At 40.2% G+C, this 16,154-nt stretch overlaps 2 protein-coding genes across 13 annotated transcripts in view; one reads left to right on the top strand and one right to left on the bottom strand.

Moving 5' to 3' along the window:
• Positions 1-11,819, top strand: part of FRY (FRY microtubule binding protein) — a 219,843-nt gene extending 208,024 nt beyond the window's left edge. For 6 of the 12 annotated variants that reach the window (XM_086881613.1, XM_086881616.1, XM_086881615.1 and 3 more), the window contains 4 exons: positions 4,521-4,538; positions 8,066-8,176; positions 9,631-9,824; positions 10,366-11,819. In XM_086881613.1, the coding sequence (XP_086737739.1) occupies positions 4,521-4,538; positions 8,066-8,176; positions 9,631-9,824; positions 10,366-10,624 (582 nt within the window). In that variant the 3' untranslated portion in view covers positions 10,625-11,819. The remainder of the gene's footprint in view (positions 1-4,520; positions 4,539-8,065; positions 8,177-9,630; positions 9,825-10,365) is intronic. The other 6 variants (XR_015284705.1, XM_086881617.1, XM_086881621.1 and 3 more) reach the window with 1 other exon arrangement.
• A 554-nt stretch (positions 11,820-12,373) lies between these two features.
• ZAR1L (zygote arrest 1 like) lies at positions 12,374-14,581 on the bottom strand. The gene is made up of 4 exons (XM_086881632.1): positions 13,956-14,581; positions 13,467-13,559; positions 13,245-13,319; positions 12,374-12,843 (listed from the first exon to the last, which is right to left on the bottom strand). Exons 1-4 carry the CDS (start codon positions 14,550-14,552, stop codon positions 12,700-12,702), a joined length of 909 nt encoding a protein of 302 aa, XP_086737758.1. The 5' UTR covers positions 14,553-14,581; the 3' UTR covers positions 12,374-12,699.
• Between the last annotated feature and the right edge of the window lie 1,573 nt (positions 14,582-16,154).

Raw genomic sequence — 16,154 nt, 5'->3', positions numbered from 1 at the left:
GATATACAAACACCCTGAACAGTGACTTCAGACTGTAATGTTACATACCTTGCTGTAGATAGCTTAATTTATCCTCTTCATCTCTCTTTTGGAAATGCATAAAATGGGATGGAGAACAACACGCCTTGCTGATAAACTGCATTGTTTGTTTTTTGAAAAAGTAAAGAAATAACGCTAAGGAGAACGAATAACCTGTGAACTGAGCTCATATAGCTGGCCTAAACACATCTAAAAGTCCGTAAATGTCATGTTCCATTTGTGTGGGCTTTTATAACTAGATGTACTCTGTTTTGGAATTAAATGTGTGTTTTGTGAAGCCAGGGTTACTATTTATACTCCTTATCAGCCAGACTGAAAAGAAGGGTTTCCCATTCCTTCAGGAGTCCCTGGTTTCTCCTCAGCATTATTCATTCAGACCAAAATGCATTATTTCTTGGAAGTTGACAGAATGAACAGGCATATTTCTTTTCTTCCCCTACTCATTCACCTCAATTGAAGCAGCTTTTTCCCAGAGGAACAATCTGTTTAATTTATTAAAGTGTAATGGGAGGAAGAGGCCAGGGAAACTGAGGAAATGCAATTAGGAAGGGACAAGGAAAACTTATCCTAGACTGGCAAGTATTTGTTTTCTTATCTTTCCATTTCTCCCTCAACATGAAAGGCTAAAGAATCTAATAATTGTAGGGGGAAAAGAAATCTGTTTTACAGTGGTAGTCACAAGGGAACCTGCCCAGACTCTCAAACTCATTGAGGTTTAGTCTAGGGCCAGAATCCTGCTGAAAACTTCTGTCCTAAAAAAAAAAACAAAAATTGTTTAGCCAAGCACAAAACCAGGTTACTCTTGGAAAAGGTTCAGAATTAATTGTAAGGAAGAAAAAGCAGCAGCTTGCTCTACAGAAAGCAGAAATCTTTGATTCTTAGAACTCCCCACCTGGTAAAAAGCTTGAGGGGAAACCAGACCCTTTTACAGATGAGACAGATGTGAGACCAAATTCAGCATTGTCACAAGTGGTTGCGTCACAAATGCCTCCTGATGCTGGTAACTAATTTGGCACCGTTTCTCTAATCAGATCTTATTTCAAAATAATTGCACATAATTTTTTGACTATTGTTACTGTTACTGAAAATGGGCAAAGGCAAAAAATTGCTTATTCTGACATTAAAGAAGCTTGAAATAGAAGTTGTCTAGGTCAGCTGCTAGAGCTAGCAACTTTTCTGAAATCGGGTAAAAGCTTCATGTCCCAGAATGTCTTCCCCCTGCCTTATTATTGCAACAGATTACATGATTTGGATGTGTGTGATTTGTAAGCTTTGATGTTAGTTTGAGCAACAGAGTCTCAATGACATAGGAGTCAATTCATAGACAAAAGATAACTGCACATGCCATTGTGCTGTCTGTGCAGGTTTTAGTCCTGGATGAGTACAGCTATCAGTACATTCTTCAGCCTTATTAAGAAAGAAGGTTTTTTTTAATCTAGTCAAAGACTGGGTTGGTTTGTTTCTTTGTTTGCTGTTCTGGAAAAACTGTATTTGGAAGATCCTCTTTTTCTTGTCAATTAACATTGCTAATTCATATAAGTATTTATTTCCCAATGAGATGTTCAGTTTACTCTCTAAGTCCAAAGTCAGTATACACCTTTCTCTAACCTTCCTCACCACAAGCTAATGGATGTGGGCTTTGCAAACTCAAACTGTTAATGGATATTTAAAACGTGCTGCACTTCATAAAAATTTGTCCCCAAAAATCAGAATATACCTGCTGCTGTGAGTTTCCCTGTGGCTACAGGTACAATCACTCTAGACCACCAATAAGTCTGGAGGTGTACAGTCATCTGGAGCTGAGTTGAGATACAGTAAAGCTCAAGGCATGGTGAGGCTGCAGTTTAATTAGAAATTCTTAGTAGTCAGTTATCTGACTGTTGTTTGACAGATCCATGGTTCAACAATGTGGTAAAATTGGCCCAGGTAGGCAGCTTTTCTAAAGGAGGAACACAGTTGTGTGTAGATTTCCCCATGCAGAATAGTTTCTGCTATCCTTCAAGTCCAGTGGATATTCAAGAGCACACAGCACACGCTGTTTTCTCTGTCTCTGGTATATATACAAGTTTGTGTATGTACTGAACTTCCTAGATCATGGGAAAAGGTTTATTCTGCTGACATGTTAAGGCAAATAGAATACCTTAATAAAATGCACTTGCATTTAATAAACCCTTGCATGCAGTGATTATTTTGTTATGCTGGGACTCTCCCATACCAGTAAATGACTGAAGACTGAACTAATTATGTAACTGTCATCTCTTTTCAGTATATAAAAATGATTCCTTAAAAAAGCAAGAAAAACTGAGATCAAAAAATTAGTGCCTTGCTGTCTTCCTGGTCAGCTAACAGTACAAAACAGTTATTCTAGGAATACAAAACTAAATCAAAGTGTTGCTGCTAGGGAGTGTGTCCATCTTAGATGCTGCATTTACTGGCTGCTTAAAGAATTGTGCAAATGATCCAAGTACTCTAAACTAATTTGGTGTTTTCAGCTGTCAAAACCACTGATTTTGTAGTGTCTATCAACTAATCTAAAACACTTCCCTTGCTCTAAGAATAAAAGCAGAAGTTGAAAAGTGTGAAGTATGATCACTCCACCTGAGCCCTTGCTGCTGCAGAATAAAAGAAATATCACTTAAGCCATTATTTAATCTCTTTTCAACTTCCAAGGAATCTTTCATTTTATGCTGAAAGAGAGAGGAAGTTACAACCATGGTATTGGACAGCAATATGGAGCTGAGCATCAGTATATTTTTTGTATCCAGTATATTTTTTTCCAGTGAAGAAGGGTTTTTCATGTAATGTGAAACCCCTTCCTCATCCCTTCTTTTTTGGCTTGCCCTGGTTTTGGAAGCAGTACAGAGGAGACAGTGTTTTCTGGCAAAAAAGACCATGGAATTCACTTATTTGCTGCTTCCGCCTCCCTCTTCCCCCCTTCTTTAAAGTAAATTCCATGGCAAATTAGAAATTATATATGGATTCCAGTGTTTCTGAAAGTCTTAAGTGAAGCTTGGTGGCATGCTAAACTTCAGAGTAGTTTAAGAGAGACAACAAGATGTGAAAAGCACAAGCCAGCACACCTGTGAGTTTACTAGAACATGGTGATCTGTCTGTTCTTGTCCTCCTATCTTGAATTTAGCTTTGTAAAGCTTCATTTATGTGAACAGCATGAAAGCCAAGCTATAAAGGGTTTTTTTGAAGAGTACTAAATAGAAGAAGAAACTATTCAAGCAATGTTAAAGGCAAAAATTAAGCATCACAAGAGCTTAAAGCTTAGTTTGTCATGGATTTAGAGAAAAGTAGTGCATGGTTTGGGGTAACACTTTTCATGTATATATTTTAATAGTAAGTCAAATGTAAAGAAAACAGAATTAAATACTCTGTTAGGCTCATCAAAGTTAATATTATTTGACATTTCTGAATTTTCTGCCTTTGTACTGATGGTAAGGTAAATAATTTTAATAAAAATTCCATATGCTTATTAACACTGTGTGCATATGCACTGACATCAGGCTATGACTGGGCAGATGTGGTTGTGTTTGTTACTTACAGCATTTACATGATGACTCTCTTCATGTAAAATGTAATGAGATTGTAATATTTATAAAATAAGAAAAGCTGCATTAAGCGAACATAGAGTGCAAATGTTAGTTCTTGGCAAAGAAAAGAGGAACACTTATGTTTCAAAGAGAGCACTTAGTCCCCTAATCTTTGAAATGCAAATGTAAGTCAATTAGAATTTTTATTATTGCAACAGGACTTACACTGACATTTTAATAGCTTTAGAATTATAAACCAGTGAATCATTACTGGTGAGAGGAATGGATATAAGGCTGTCTCAACTTGTGGCATTGCCATGTAGTTAAACAAAACCTGCATTTTCCATGCTTTTTTTTCCTTTATGATAGTCATAACTTGAAAGTTATATGCAAAACATTTCCATTGTAATGTGCCAAGTAATAAGCCCAGCAGCTATAAAACCTATCCTGCCAATTTCATTAGATCCATTTGTCAAAAAAATAGAAGTATTTTTAAACAGGAAAATATGTAGAAATAGCAAAGTTCAGTTTTGTTCACCTCTTGAAAATACTTCCTAATTTTTTTAGTCCTTTGTAATATGAGCTCTTTTTAATCAGAAATAAACCAAAGTTAAATAAAAGTATTATTTCAAGAGTTTTCTAACACTATTTCACTGTAAGTTCTTAAGCTACTGGGTGGGATAAATCTAAACTAATAAATCTGAAGATCTAACTGAGGATATTTAGACTGGAATTTACCATTAGAATTAAAGCTTGATTTTATTAAGAACGCTCTGCATGTTGAATGTGATATTCCAACCAATCATCAGGTTGAGGCAAGCATTGCTAATACTGCTGACAAGTTATGCTATTACAGATGGGCTGTGCTTCCTATTGCATGCATTACACTGACACTATACTTTCTTTCCTTTCCTTTTCTCCTGTGCCATGCTTGCTGTGTAGCAAATGGAATCTCTTGCAGTAAGTTGAAGTTCTTTCATATTTTTTTGTCCATCTGTGGATGGGCTAATACACCCCAATTCTACTGTTTTACTTCTAAGCATGTTTTCTTTTTTTGTTATAATTTTCCTATGCAATACGTGGTTCTAAACGTGGTGACTAAAATACTTTGTGTTTTGTAAAATAATGTGTGTTTTGTGAAATCAAAAAAATACTGTGCCAAAATTTTGAAACTTTCATATGCTGTTTCAAATGGTCATTTGCATACATTTTTACGAATCAAGCTTTTGAATGGATGCAATATGCTGGGGCAGGAAACATTTTTTATTATTTTAAAACAAATGATTTTCAATTTTTCCTAGTGAAAAACTGCAGTTTATAGTTGGCAGTTACATTTCAAATGGGTTTTGTGTATATGTTGATGAACAGTTTCACCACTATGGATTTCAAATACTTACTCAGGAAGAACAAAAATCGAGTTGCTTGATACAGTAACTGAGTCAAACTAGAACCATTAGTTTGATCTTAGTTTGTTTTCATTCCAATTAGCAGCCAAAAGGGTGAAACTGAACTATTGTTCTCCAAGGACAAAAAAAAAATCCAGTGTTATATGCCAAGCTATCATGAGATTATTTTTTTTTTAATGATGTTATGCTTGTTTTCAATTAATTATTAACTCCTTGACAGTTCCAACTCTATGTGTTTGTAACTGCTATGTAGTGTTGCCAGGTCTCCAAAATTTGAATAGAGTGAATTTGATCCCTGCTGGGGAACCTCAGGCTGTGTCCCTGCTTGTGAACTGAACAGGACCAGGGAGGAAGTGAGTGTCCCTGGGCTGGCACTCGCTTGGGTGAGCGGTCAGCACCTTCCCTGGCTGGGCCATCAGCCAGCTCCTGACATGCCTGAGCATGGTTTGAGAGAAGACAGAAGCCAGAGACATCTCTACACAATTACAGATTTGGCAGTGCTCTGTGCCCCTGGTTACAGAGAATGGCCCCTGGGCAGGTTGATTTCACTGGCGGTGTTCCTCATGCCCTACCTCTTTGTTCTAATAGGCTTTGTCCTGTCCACAAGTCAGTTCTGCCCTAGCACATCTGCTCCCCACCACGGATCTGCTGGGCCTTCTTCCTGCATTTGTGGGTCTTTGCTGTCATAGCCAGTCTGGTGGGATCATAGAATGGTTTGAGTTGGAAGGCACCTTAAAGATCATATAGTTCCAATCCCCCTGCCATAGGCAAGGACACCTTCCACTAGACCAGGTTGCTGAAAACCTCATCCAACCTGGTCTTGAACATTTACAGGGGTAAGGCATCCACAGCTTCTCTAGACAACCTGTTCCAGTGCATCACTACCCTCCATGTAAAGTTCTTCCTAACATCTAATCTAAATCTCTCCTCTTTTTGTTTAAAGATATTTCCCCTTGTCCTACCATGATCTGCCTTTGTAAAAAGTTGCTCTCCATGTTTTTTATATGCCCCTTTAAGGTTATAAGATCTTCCTGGATCCTTCTCTTCTCCAGGCTAAACCCTATCAGCCTGTCTTCACAGGAGAGGTGCTCCTGATGCTGCCCAGGATGTGGTTTGTCTTCTGGGCTGTGAGCACACACTGCTGGCTCATGTTCAGCTCCTCATCCATGAGAACTCCACAGGGCTGCTCTCAATGAGTTCTTCTCCCAGTGTGTGCTCATGTCTGGGATTGCCGCAGTGCAGGTGCAGCCCCTTGTATTTGGACTTCACTAGATTCTCATGGGCCCACTTCTCGTGTTTGTCCATGTCCCCCTGGATGGCATCCCATCCTTCTGTGTCATCTGCAGACTTGCTGAAGGACTCCTCCTTGCTGAAATTCCTCCTTTCCATTTGGGACATGAAGACTCTGATTAAACATAATGACAGAGATACCAGATCCAGAATGGCACAGAGCTCAGACCAGGCAAATTTGCAGTGCTGAGCTCTGCTGCTGTGGTGGTGCTGAGGTGTGAGCAGCCCCATATGCCTGGCCTTCAGCAGGACAAACTCTGCTAGGCTGGTACCTGCTGGCCTGGGACTATCCTCCTGCTCCCACTTAGACTCCATAAACCCTGTTTAGAAGGAGACTAGCTCTTGCCTCATCTTGGCAGTGCCCTTGGCTATCTGTTCACAGATGGGTAGTTGATGTCCACCTCACCCTTATGAACAAAGATGAAATCTCCTTTTGACCTTAGCCCCTCAGCCTTGTGAGGCTAGTACAGAAATTTGGGGAACTGGAACACTAAACTGTGGTTCTAATTTTGGCTTGTTAATAAAAAATGTGACACTTAAATGTTGAACCATACGTAAATAAAACTCTTCAGTGAAATTAACATTTATAATGTACTTAAAGTACTTTCTATTAGTGTTTGTGCTGACATTTGCACAGTCCCAAATTCAGCAAAGAGCTGCAGCACGTGCTGGTAACTAAGCCTGTATGAAGTGCTTTAAAGAAGCAAACATAAATAGCTTCTTCTTTTCTGCCAATTTTAGCATGAAACTCTTTAGTTTCGTGCTTTAGTTCCTCCAAACAGATGGAAATATCACTGATACTTCCACTCACCCTTGGTCACGGTGTCTGTCACAGTGGGCAAATCAAATAGGGTTGGAAGTCTGTAAGGCTTTCCTGCCAAAGGGTCAGTACAAGGTCAGGACTTGTACTTGCAGGATTTTCACTTTTTATATAATTAGCTGAAGATTAAATGTTCCTCCCTTCTTCACAAGGATCCAGCTGTGGAACTACGAGATTCCCCTCCTGTTAGGCACAAGGATACTAGGAACCATTAGCATATTAACTTGACCTCTCTGGCAGCTGTGCCCATCACCCATTATTTCAATGTGTCTGACATCTTTTATGTCATGCTGCACTTCACACTGGAAGAAACAAGTGAATATTCATAGAGCAGTATCTACTTAATGTGGGAGAGAGAATACTTCATAGAAGCCAAATATCCTCTTACACTTTAAACTCCGTCCATCTGTTGTATAGTTTCTTTAAAATGGTGGAAAATCCATGAGCAGAGTTTTAAGTTCCAGGGCTGGCATTTCCTCCATCTCACTCCTAGATAGATTTATCACCTCTGTTTCTGTCTCCTCAGAGGAGCAGGCAGGAGCTTTGACCATCTTGGACAACTATTTCACAACTTCTCTCTTAGATTTCCATCCCTTAGAAGAGGTCTTCGACCGTATCTGAAATTCAGGAGTTTCATGTTCAGTGCAGGAAAGTCACTTCCCCTATATTCTGTCTCTTCTTCCCAGCTGCAAACTGGAGACAGTGAAGCTAACCAAAAGAGAATGTTTTGAGGCTGATGCTGACATGTGCTACGTGAGAGCTAGCTGTTATAATTTTATTTTCAAAGTCTTATATGACTTAGGTGCAGAAGAAAAATCATTACTTATTTTCTGAAAATAGCATATGATCATACTTCAGTAAAATAATGTTTTTGAGAACAAACTATCTCAATGTGTCTTGTTAGCTATCAAAAATTATCTAAACTCACTAATATTTATTAATTATTTCTTCTCTTACAAATCTTTCCTTAGCAATTGGAACTCTGTCAGAGATTATATAAACTGCACTTCCAGCTGCTGTTGCTTTTTCAGTCCTACTGTAAACTTATTGGACAAGTGCACGAAGTGAGTTCCATGCCAGAGGTATGTAACAAACTACAAAGTCCTATACTGAAAATTCCTCTTTATTTTCATGTTCTTATTTTTTCTTTCTATGGGCTTAACAACAAGGATCACACAATTTCACCCTGACTATAAATCTGCAGGCATACATAATCAACTAAATCCCTTAATGTCTTGTATTTTTAATTTGTAGTGTTTACAGGCCTTTTTCTTTAAATAGTTTTGGCATGGCACACTCTCACTTTTGACCCAAACAGCTTTTTGGTTTCAGATTAATCTATGTATCTTACTTAAAAAAAACTTCAGAAGAACAGTACTGTTAGTCAAGTTTATTTTCAGCAGTTGCTTAAAATATGTAACACTTCGAAACATCTTTGAAGTGATCACTTTAAGATGGATTATTATAATTTAAGGAAAGATTTAACTTACCATTCCATGTGTATTTTTCTCCTGGTAAGGAAGAAGATGTATGTATTTTCAACTATTGAGGAGAAACAGTTGTTGTATTCTGCTTTGTAAAATAAAATTTGAAGCTATTACATGTATTTTATTACATATTCTAGCAGTTTAGAGATGGCCTATAAATGGAAATCATTTTATCAGATGTACTGTTGGAGTAAAAAAGAGTTTGAATATTTATTGTATCTTAAGGATTCAATAAATTGTATGTTGTGAAGGTTGGCTCACAATGTGACTGGGCTGTTCACTTCTAAGAGAAGATGGGACAATAGGCACCTAACTACTACTAGAGCAGTCTAAGTGTTGGAAATATTTTGTATTCCTTATAATTTATTTCTATAACTTATTTCACAGCTATAACTTTGTTAAATTGCTGTTAATAAGGTGGCCCATGGAACTGGGAAACAACTGTACAAAGAATAGCTATTTCACTGTGACATTTGCATATTTTGCTGGAGCTTAAGCTTTTACTTGAAGGAAATTCCATTGCTAGTTCATGCGACTGGTTATTTTTAGCATGTAGGAGCATGAAAAAGTAAATCCTTGGAAATTATTAGCTTACTAATTATCTATGAATTTTGTGCCATATTAACTTTTCAGCCTGAGAAAGGGTTATACAATTCCCGTCCATCTGTTAATAGTGTCAGATGCTGCATATATTTTGTAAATAAATATTAGCATCTTGCTAGGAGAAGCACATTTTCTTCAGCTCTTCCACTATGATGTGAAAAAAAGTAGCAAGGGTGAAAAATAAAAGCTTGATTAGATATGGTCCTGCATTTTAGCAAGCCAAAAGTACAGCGTAATGTTAAAGGATGCACAAAGGTAAAAAACAAACTGTAGTTTACGTTTTCTCTATGTTGTACAGAGATCAAGAAATGTCCTTGTATTAAATTGGGGTCTTTTCCATGATATGTACATCCAATGTAATAGTAAGGATGAACCTGAAGTAGCTACTCCATGTGGGGCTTATGGAGAATGAAAATACCCATCTCTCATTTTTCTTCTTGGAACAGCTGTTAAATATGTCAAGAGAACTGAGTGAGCTGAAGAAAAATCTGAAGGATGCTACTGCTGCAATCGCAGCTGAGCCTCTGACAACAGAATCTGAGCCCACATTCAACTCTACTGAAGCAGCTATTCAGTCCATGCTGGAGTGTCTGAAAAACAATGAACTTGTTAAAGCCGTCAGACAAATAAGAGAATGCAGGCAAGTTTTACTACATCATTCATATAAGGCGTTCATGTTATTAGAAAAGTATGCATTTATTATCTTCCTAACGAAATGTAATGCACAGGATCAGCATAATTAATTAATTGTTTCACCAAGGTACTGGCTTTTGGACAGGTGTGCCACAAGTAACTATCAAACATATGCTTGCAACAATTAAGATGCTTAATTACATTCTGTAGATCAAAAGTCCTGTGAGGCTCTTAAGAATCTTTTTATTGAGTTAATTCCTTACAGGTGCATGTCATTGGCATGAGCTAACATTCAGCCCAGTTTCACTTACACCTATTTGAATGCATTTTCTTAAGCACATTTTTTAGGTAATGGAAATTGCACTTTTTTGTGTATTCAGTGCCTGATACCAAAATATGAGTAACGACTGAGTGGCGTAAAATGGAGAGTTGCTTCAGGCTTATAAGCGCGTGCAAATCCACTCATCTTTTAGAGATCTGTCACATAGCTTCTGTCTCTGCTAACAAACCCATAATGAAATACCTGTTCTTTTCCTGTTTCATTGCAGGATTTTGTGGCCTAATGATATCTTTGGAAGCAGCTCTGATGATGAAGTCCAGACCCTACTGAATATTTACTTCCGCCACCAAACCTTGGGTCAGACGGGCACCTATGCACTGGTGGGCTCCAACCAGAGCCTGACTGAAATCTGCACCAAGTTAATGGAACTGAACATAGAGATCCGCGACATGATTCGCAGAGCTCAGAGCTACCGGGTCATCAATACTTTTCTTCCAGACTCCAGTGTTTCCGGCACAAGTCTCTGACAGGACCCTTGGGCCCCCTTTCAAGCTGGGAGTGCTGCCCTGGGGGAGTGAGGTGGCTCGATGTCTTCTCAGCCTTACAAAGGTTTGGTCAAACTGTACTCACTCTTGTTACATTTAGGATTTCCTCTAAAAAGCGATGGGCTGAACTTCAAACACGTAGCAATACTGTAAGGACAGAGGTAGCATAGAGCACCGGGGACAACATCCTTTGTTCTGTGTTGCACAAAAACCAGTTAGCATTTCACTGAGCAACTGCAACTCACTACTGAAGAAGTGACTTCCATTGCATACCAAAGCCTACTACACTGAACAATACTTCCTTTATAGCAAATTAATTTTTGGTTGGCAAAAGTGCAATGTTTCCTTCACAAAATAGTATTTTTTGTTAAAAAAAAAACAAAACTTGTACATTTTTTCCTTTTTTTTTTTCTTATTTAGTTGAGTGAAAGATGGGCAGAATGAAGCTGGCCACGGAATCTCACAAATGTGTTGGTCAAAAGCTGAGAGCCTGTGTATATGAAACAAACTGTAAACAGACTATAATGTACACTGTAATTTAAATATGATTACTGTATCTTAAAACAATGAGCTGCTATGAAGTACATTTCCTAATGTTACTAGGCTACTGTCTCTGAAGGTACTGGATCATATTGCAGAGGTCTGTTCTTAGGCCCCCCCCAAGGATCATGAAAGGTCTTGGTAGATTTTTTTTTTTTTTTAATTAAGGACCTTGGCTGCTTTTTACTAGAGGTTTGCTTTTATGAATATATTTATACTATTAAAGGATGGTAGATATAATTTAACTTGCCATTTTGTAGAAGAAAGTCCCATCACAGAGTCAAATCTTTTGAACTGTTAAGCATGCATATTTTTATTTAATATAAATTTTCAGCATAAAAGGTAAAGATATTAACGTGAAATGCAAGTTCTCATGTTAAGTTTCTTCAAAGAGATGTCTTATTTTATTTGTAATGTATATATGAGTCATAACTATGTTTTTTCTTACATTTAACTGCTGTCCAGTGTTAAATGTATGCATGTAAATCTGTTGCACATCTGAGACACTTTTATTCTGACAACTATGTAACTTATTCACAATGTAAATACACTTAACCGTTTTTGTGAAGTAACTTTGAAATTTGGATTAGTACATCCATTTAACTAAAGTATAAAAGTCATATATAGTCACAACACAGTACCTGCTTGTTGTGAATATTGTGTTCTTGTCTGAATGAGTACAGTTGCACATGGTATCCACGATCAGCAGCCCCCCAAAAGGTACTTGGCTCCTAGTTTATGCTGAGACCATTCATAGATAATAACAAGAAATGTAACTGCAGCCTGACCAAAAAAAAAAAAAAAAAAAACAAACCTCAGCATGGACAATTACAACAGCAAAAGTAGTCTAATTGGTCTTCCACTGACTGTGAAAACCTCCCAACTTCCTTCTACCCTAAAGAGTATTTTTTACACTATCACAGGTACAGGCATTCAAGAGGTTTTTTTCCCCTCCTCATTTCAAACATGGGTAGCCTACATCCTTTTCCTTCCTGTTTTGCAGCTATAGTCTTCTTCTGGGAGATAGTCTTTGGTTACCAAGCAGCTGTGGTTTTTTATATATACATTTGACAGAGGCAGGAGGAAGACAGATTTGCATTTATACCAGACTTTATGCTCCAGACAATTTGCAACTTCCACCCTAGATCAGTTTGAGTGACAAAGAAAAACTTGCTAGTGTAAAAATCTTACTTAAGCTTAAATCTTTTTTATTGTAGTGTGTCCTGAAGACATCAAAACAAAGTTTACTATCTTTAGGAAAACAAATAGGTTGCTTCCTTACAGGTATACTTTCCTCTTTCATCTAAGGAAGATGAAACCAAGGAGTATCAAACTAGTGCAAACTTTTATGGAACTTTATTTACAGGATGCATACAGTGAAATTACATACTTTAAATTACTATACTTTACAATAATGCCAAAGTCTTCATCCATTATCCAATGCCAGGTCAAAAGCCTTAAGTCAAAACATTGCAATAGACTAAGTGCAAAGAACAAAACAGAAGATGGCACATGGATCAGACAATGTATTTGAAGCTGTAAGTGCTATCACAGGACAGCCTTTTGCCTCTACAGCGGCCACAGAGTTCTTGGCGATGAGGTCTCTTGAGATCAATATGTCTCTTCCTCTGAGGGCAAGAACAACGAGTCTTGGAACAGATCTTAAGGAACAAATAAATGTTAGTAGTAGTAGATCAAAGAGGATGCACTTCACAATAGACTAACATTCGGTTTTCTTTAATCACAGCAACGCACTGGGGCTGATGCACTTAAGAGCTCTTGTGCTAAAAACACTGTGGATTTAAGGTGAAAGAGCTTTCTCACCCAGAAGCACAAAACCCTACCAATACACACAGCAAGGCTAATGCTGTATGAAAACTGTTTATGTAAGTCATCCAGGGGAGGAAGGAAGCCTACCCTAAGACATTTCCCAAATAACACCTCCTAGTACTTTGATGAAATCCAGTTTTCTTCCAGATAAAGTCAATGTCAAATTCAACAATAATATTAGTGTGTATATATGATAACATCTGACAATCTTAATGGAGTACAGTTAACTTACCTGGCACTGGATTGCTTCCACTCGATAGGGATTGAGGCTCTTTTGGCATTTGCGACAGAGCTGCTTGAAGTACACCTGAAAAAAAAAGAAAGTTCTGTTAGTATAGAAACTTACTCAAGGTGTTCTGTACAGGTACCTAAATTTATGCCCAAACATCTTATTTGTCAGAGACTTTATGCCATTCTTATGAGTCTCAGGAGAAAGAAACTACTTGTTAACTACCTTGTTGCTTCCAGAAATGCACCACACATAAGCACTCTCCCATCTGGTCTTGCAGTCTTTGCAGTGGAAATAGCCATACTTCTGCTCCAAGAACTGCAGAGACAAAGTTCACTGAGCAGCACCCTGAGAACACCCAGCCCAGCTCCCTCACTAGTGCTCCCCGAGGATGGTGAGACACTGAAAAAGGTTGCCCAGGAGGCTATACGGAAATATTTGAAGCCTCATTGAGTGGGGCTTTGAGCAACATGGTCTAGTGGGTGGCATCCTTGCCCACGGAAGGGAGGTTGCAACTGGACGATCTTCAAGGGCCCTTCCAACCCAAACCATTCTGCCACGCTTTGAGCCACACACGTGGGGCTTTGCAGGCTGGAGGCTCTTCTGCTCCAGGTGAGACAGAGCCAGCCCAGGGCAGGACAGTGACCATGCTGCTCATGAGGTGATTTCTGGCCGCCCTGCTTGAGGGTTCGCCCCCCGCCCATCCCAGCGCACCTGGAAGGCAGCTCTCTGCCTGGGAGCCGCCGTCTCCTCTCGCCGCGTCCCCACCGGCTCCTGCCGCGGCGGCAGCGCGGCCCCCGCCGGGCTCTCCTGCTGCTCCTCACCGCCGTCCGCCCTGGGTGTCTCCTCGGTGGGCGCTGCCTTCTCCGGGGGCAGCGCGGCGTCGGGCAGCGCGAAGAGGCGGCGGTCGGGCGCGGGTGAGTAGAGGGCCAGGCGCCCCGGGGCGCGCAGGGCGGCGGGGCTGAGGGCTCGGGCGGGCGGCAGCGTGCGGGGCCCCAGCGAGCACTGCACGGCCGCGTCGGCCCGCAGGCTCACCTGCACCGCCGCCTCCTTCGTGCTGGCCCGGCGCGGCCGCGGCCCCAGCGCGGGGCCCACCTGCGACAGCAGCGCCTGGAGCTGCGCCCGCCGGTAGCTGTCCAGGTAGTCGGAGGGCAGCGGCGTGAAGGGCCCCCCGAGGAAGGGGCTGATGCTGCCGCTCTTGCTCTGCTTCCAGCTGGGCTGCTTGGCCGCAGCGTCCCAGCCGCGGCCGACGGCGGGGCTGCTCCTGAAGTTCTGGTACGTGCTGAAGGGGGAACAGACAAAGTTGTCCATGATTCTCACCGCTGAAGGGTCAGCCCTACCTGTGCCCCTGCCCTGCTTTTATCTTACCTGGGGAGCTGATGATTGCTAATTGATGGGGAAAGTGGGGCCAGCTGGGGGAGCGGGAGCTGATGGCAAGGGAAGGCCGGCTGGCCTGCCTTCCTTGTGTGCCAGACTATAATGATGAAGAGATGTCATTCAGCCACAGCTGGAAAACCACGGCCTGCATAGCGAGGAGCAGCCTGCTTGCTCACAGTTCCTTCTGCTCATGGTCTGAAAAGAAGGAAAAGGGGGTTTGGGAAACTAACAAAGTCCAGGTAAACTGGGTGTCCCCCGGGGTGCTGAGCAGAGAATTCAGGCAATTACATCTCTGAAAAGAAGGGTTTATCAGTATTAAAAGATAACAGCATCCTCCTTGTTCCATTACTTTGGGATTCTCTGCCTGCAACTTTTTCTATCAACAGCTTTAGGAAAAGGTGGAATATTCTTGTGTGTACAAACTGAAGTAAGGGAAAGCAGTGGCTTAATACCTGTGTAATGAAGTGTTAGCAATACGAGCAAGTAATAAAAGCACGTGCATATTAGACTAATAGTCCTTCTTCCACAGTTATATCACTTTAGTTAAATTTTAAGGTAATATAGTTAAAATAATGTAATTAAATCAACCAAACTGTGTATGTAAGCCTTTGGAGACTGGAGAACTCTTAAATCCCTGAAACTGCTGTGATATGAAATCCTTTCTTTGCATGACTCCTCACCATCTCTATAAATGCATTGCTTTTTGAAATTAAATGGGCCAGCAAGAGAGAGGCTACAGAAGACCTGATAGGGATGATGTCTTTAAATGTTCACAGTGTATCTGATGCTGTCAAGTGTCTGAGATAAATCAGTAAGAAACAGCATTTTTACAGGACAGAAAGAGGTTAAGATTCAGGAAACACCTTAATCATAATTAAAAGAAACATGTGTCAAGGCTCCACATTGTGCTTGGGTTTCCAAAGCACTGTTGGTATCAACTCAGAGCAAAAAATAGGGTACCAAGTTAAAACTTAATGACTGCAGCTTAGTGGCTGCAAAAGGACTAAGTTTTGAAGCTTTGGGAATGGCTTCAATGGGGATGGAAATCAGATTGGATATTATATGCCATTATTTAAACCAACAGTCTGAGTTCCTCTAATTTGCTTTGGGAAGAAAGTTACTGCACCTCCATGGCTTTCTCCAGGGTTAGAAATGAAAATTTCTTCAAAGGATGAGGGGTGCGGAAAATTAAGGTACAAGAAACTGACAAAAGTGACAGATAACTAAGCAGGTGATGTGATAAAACTGCTCAGCGTAAGGATTAGTGTGGAGAGGTAGGAGGAAACCCCTTTATGGCACACGAATAGATGAACATCACACTAAAATTAAGATGGCAAACTCAAAGTTGGTGGTGGAGAGAGTGTTCCACTCATCTTGAAGTTGTTCCATCGCCATAGCCAAGAGTTTAATCAGGAGACAAAATGGGAATGGACATGTACGTGGAGGACAGTAACATTCTCTTTATTGGAACGTCAACAACCATTTCATGTGTCAAGGCCTACAAAAGCGGCTGAGGCTTGCACAGGTCGCGGCACT

The sequence above is a fragment of the Cyanistes caeruleus genome, chromosome 3, assembly GCF_971803275.1.
Source record: "Cyanistes caeruleus chromosome 3, bCyaCae1.hap1.1, whole genome shotgun sequence".
In the NCBI taxonomy this organism is placed as follows: Eukaryota; Metazoa; Chordata; class Aves; order Passeriformes; family Paridae; genus Cyanistes; species Cyanistes caeruleus.
Note: the sequence above shows the minus strand (reverse complement) of the source record. Positions and strands in the feature narration are given on the sequence as shown.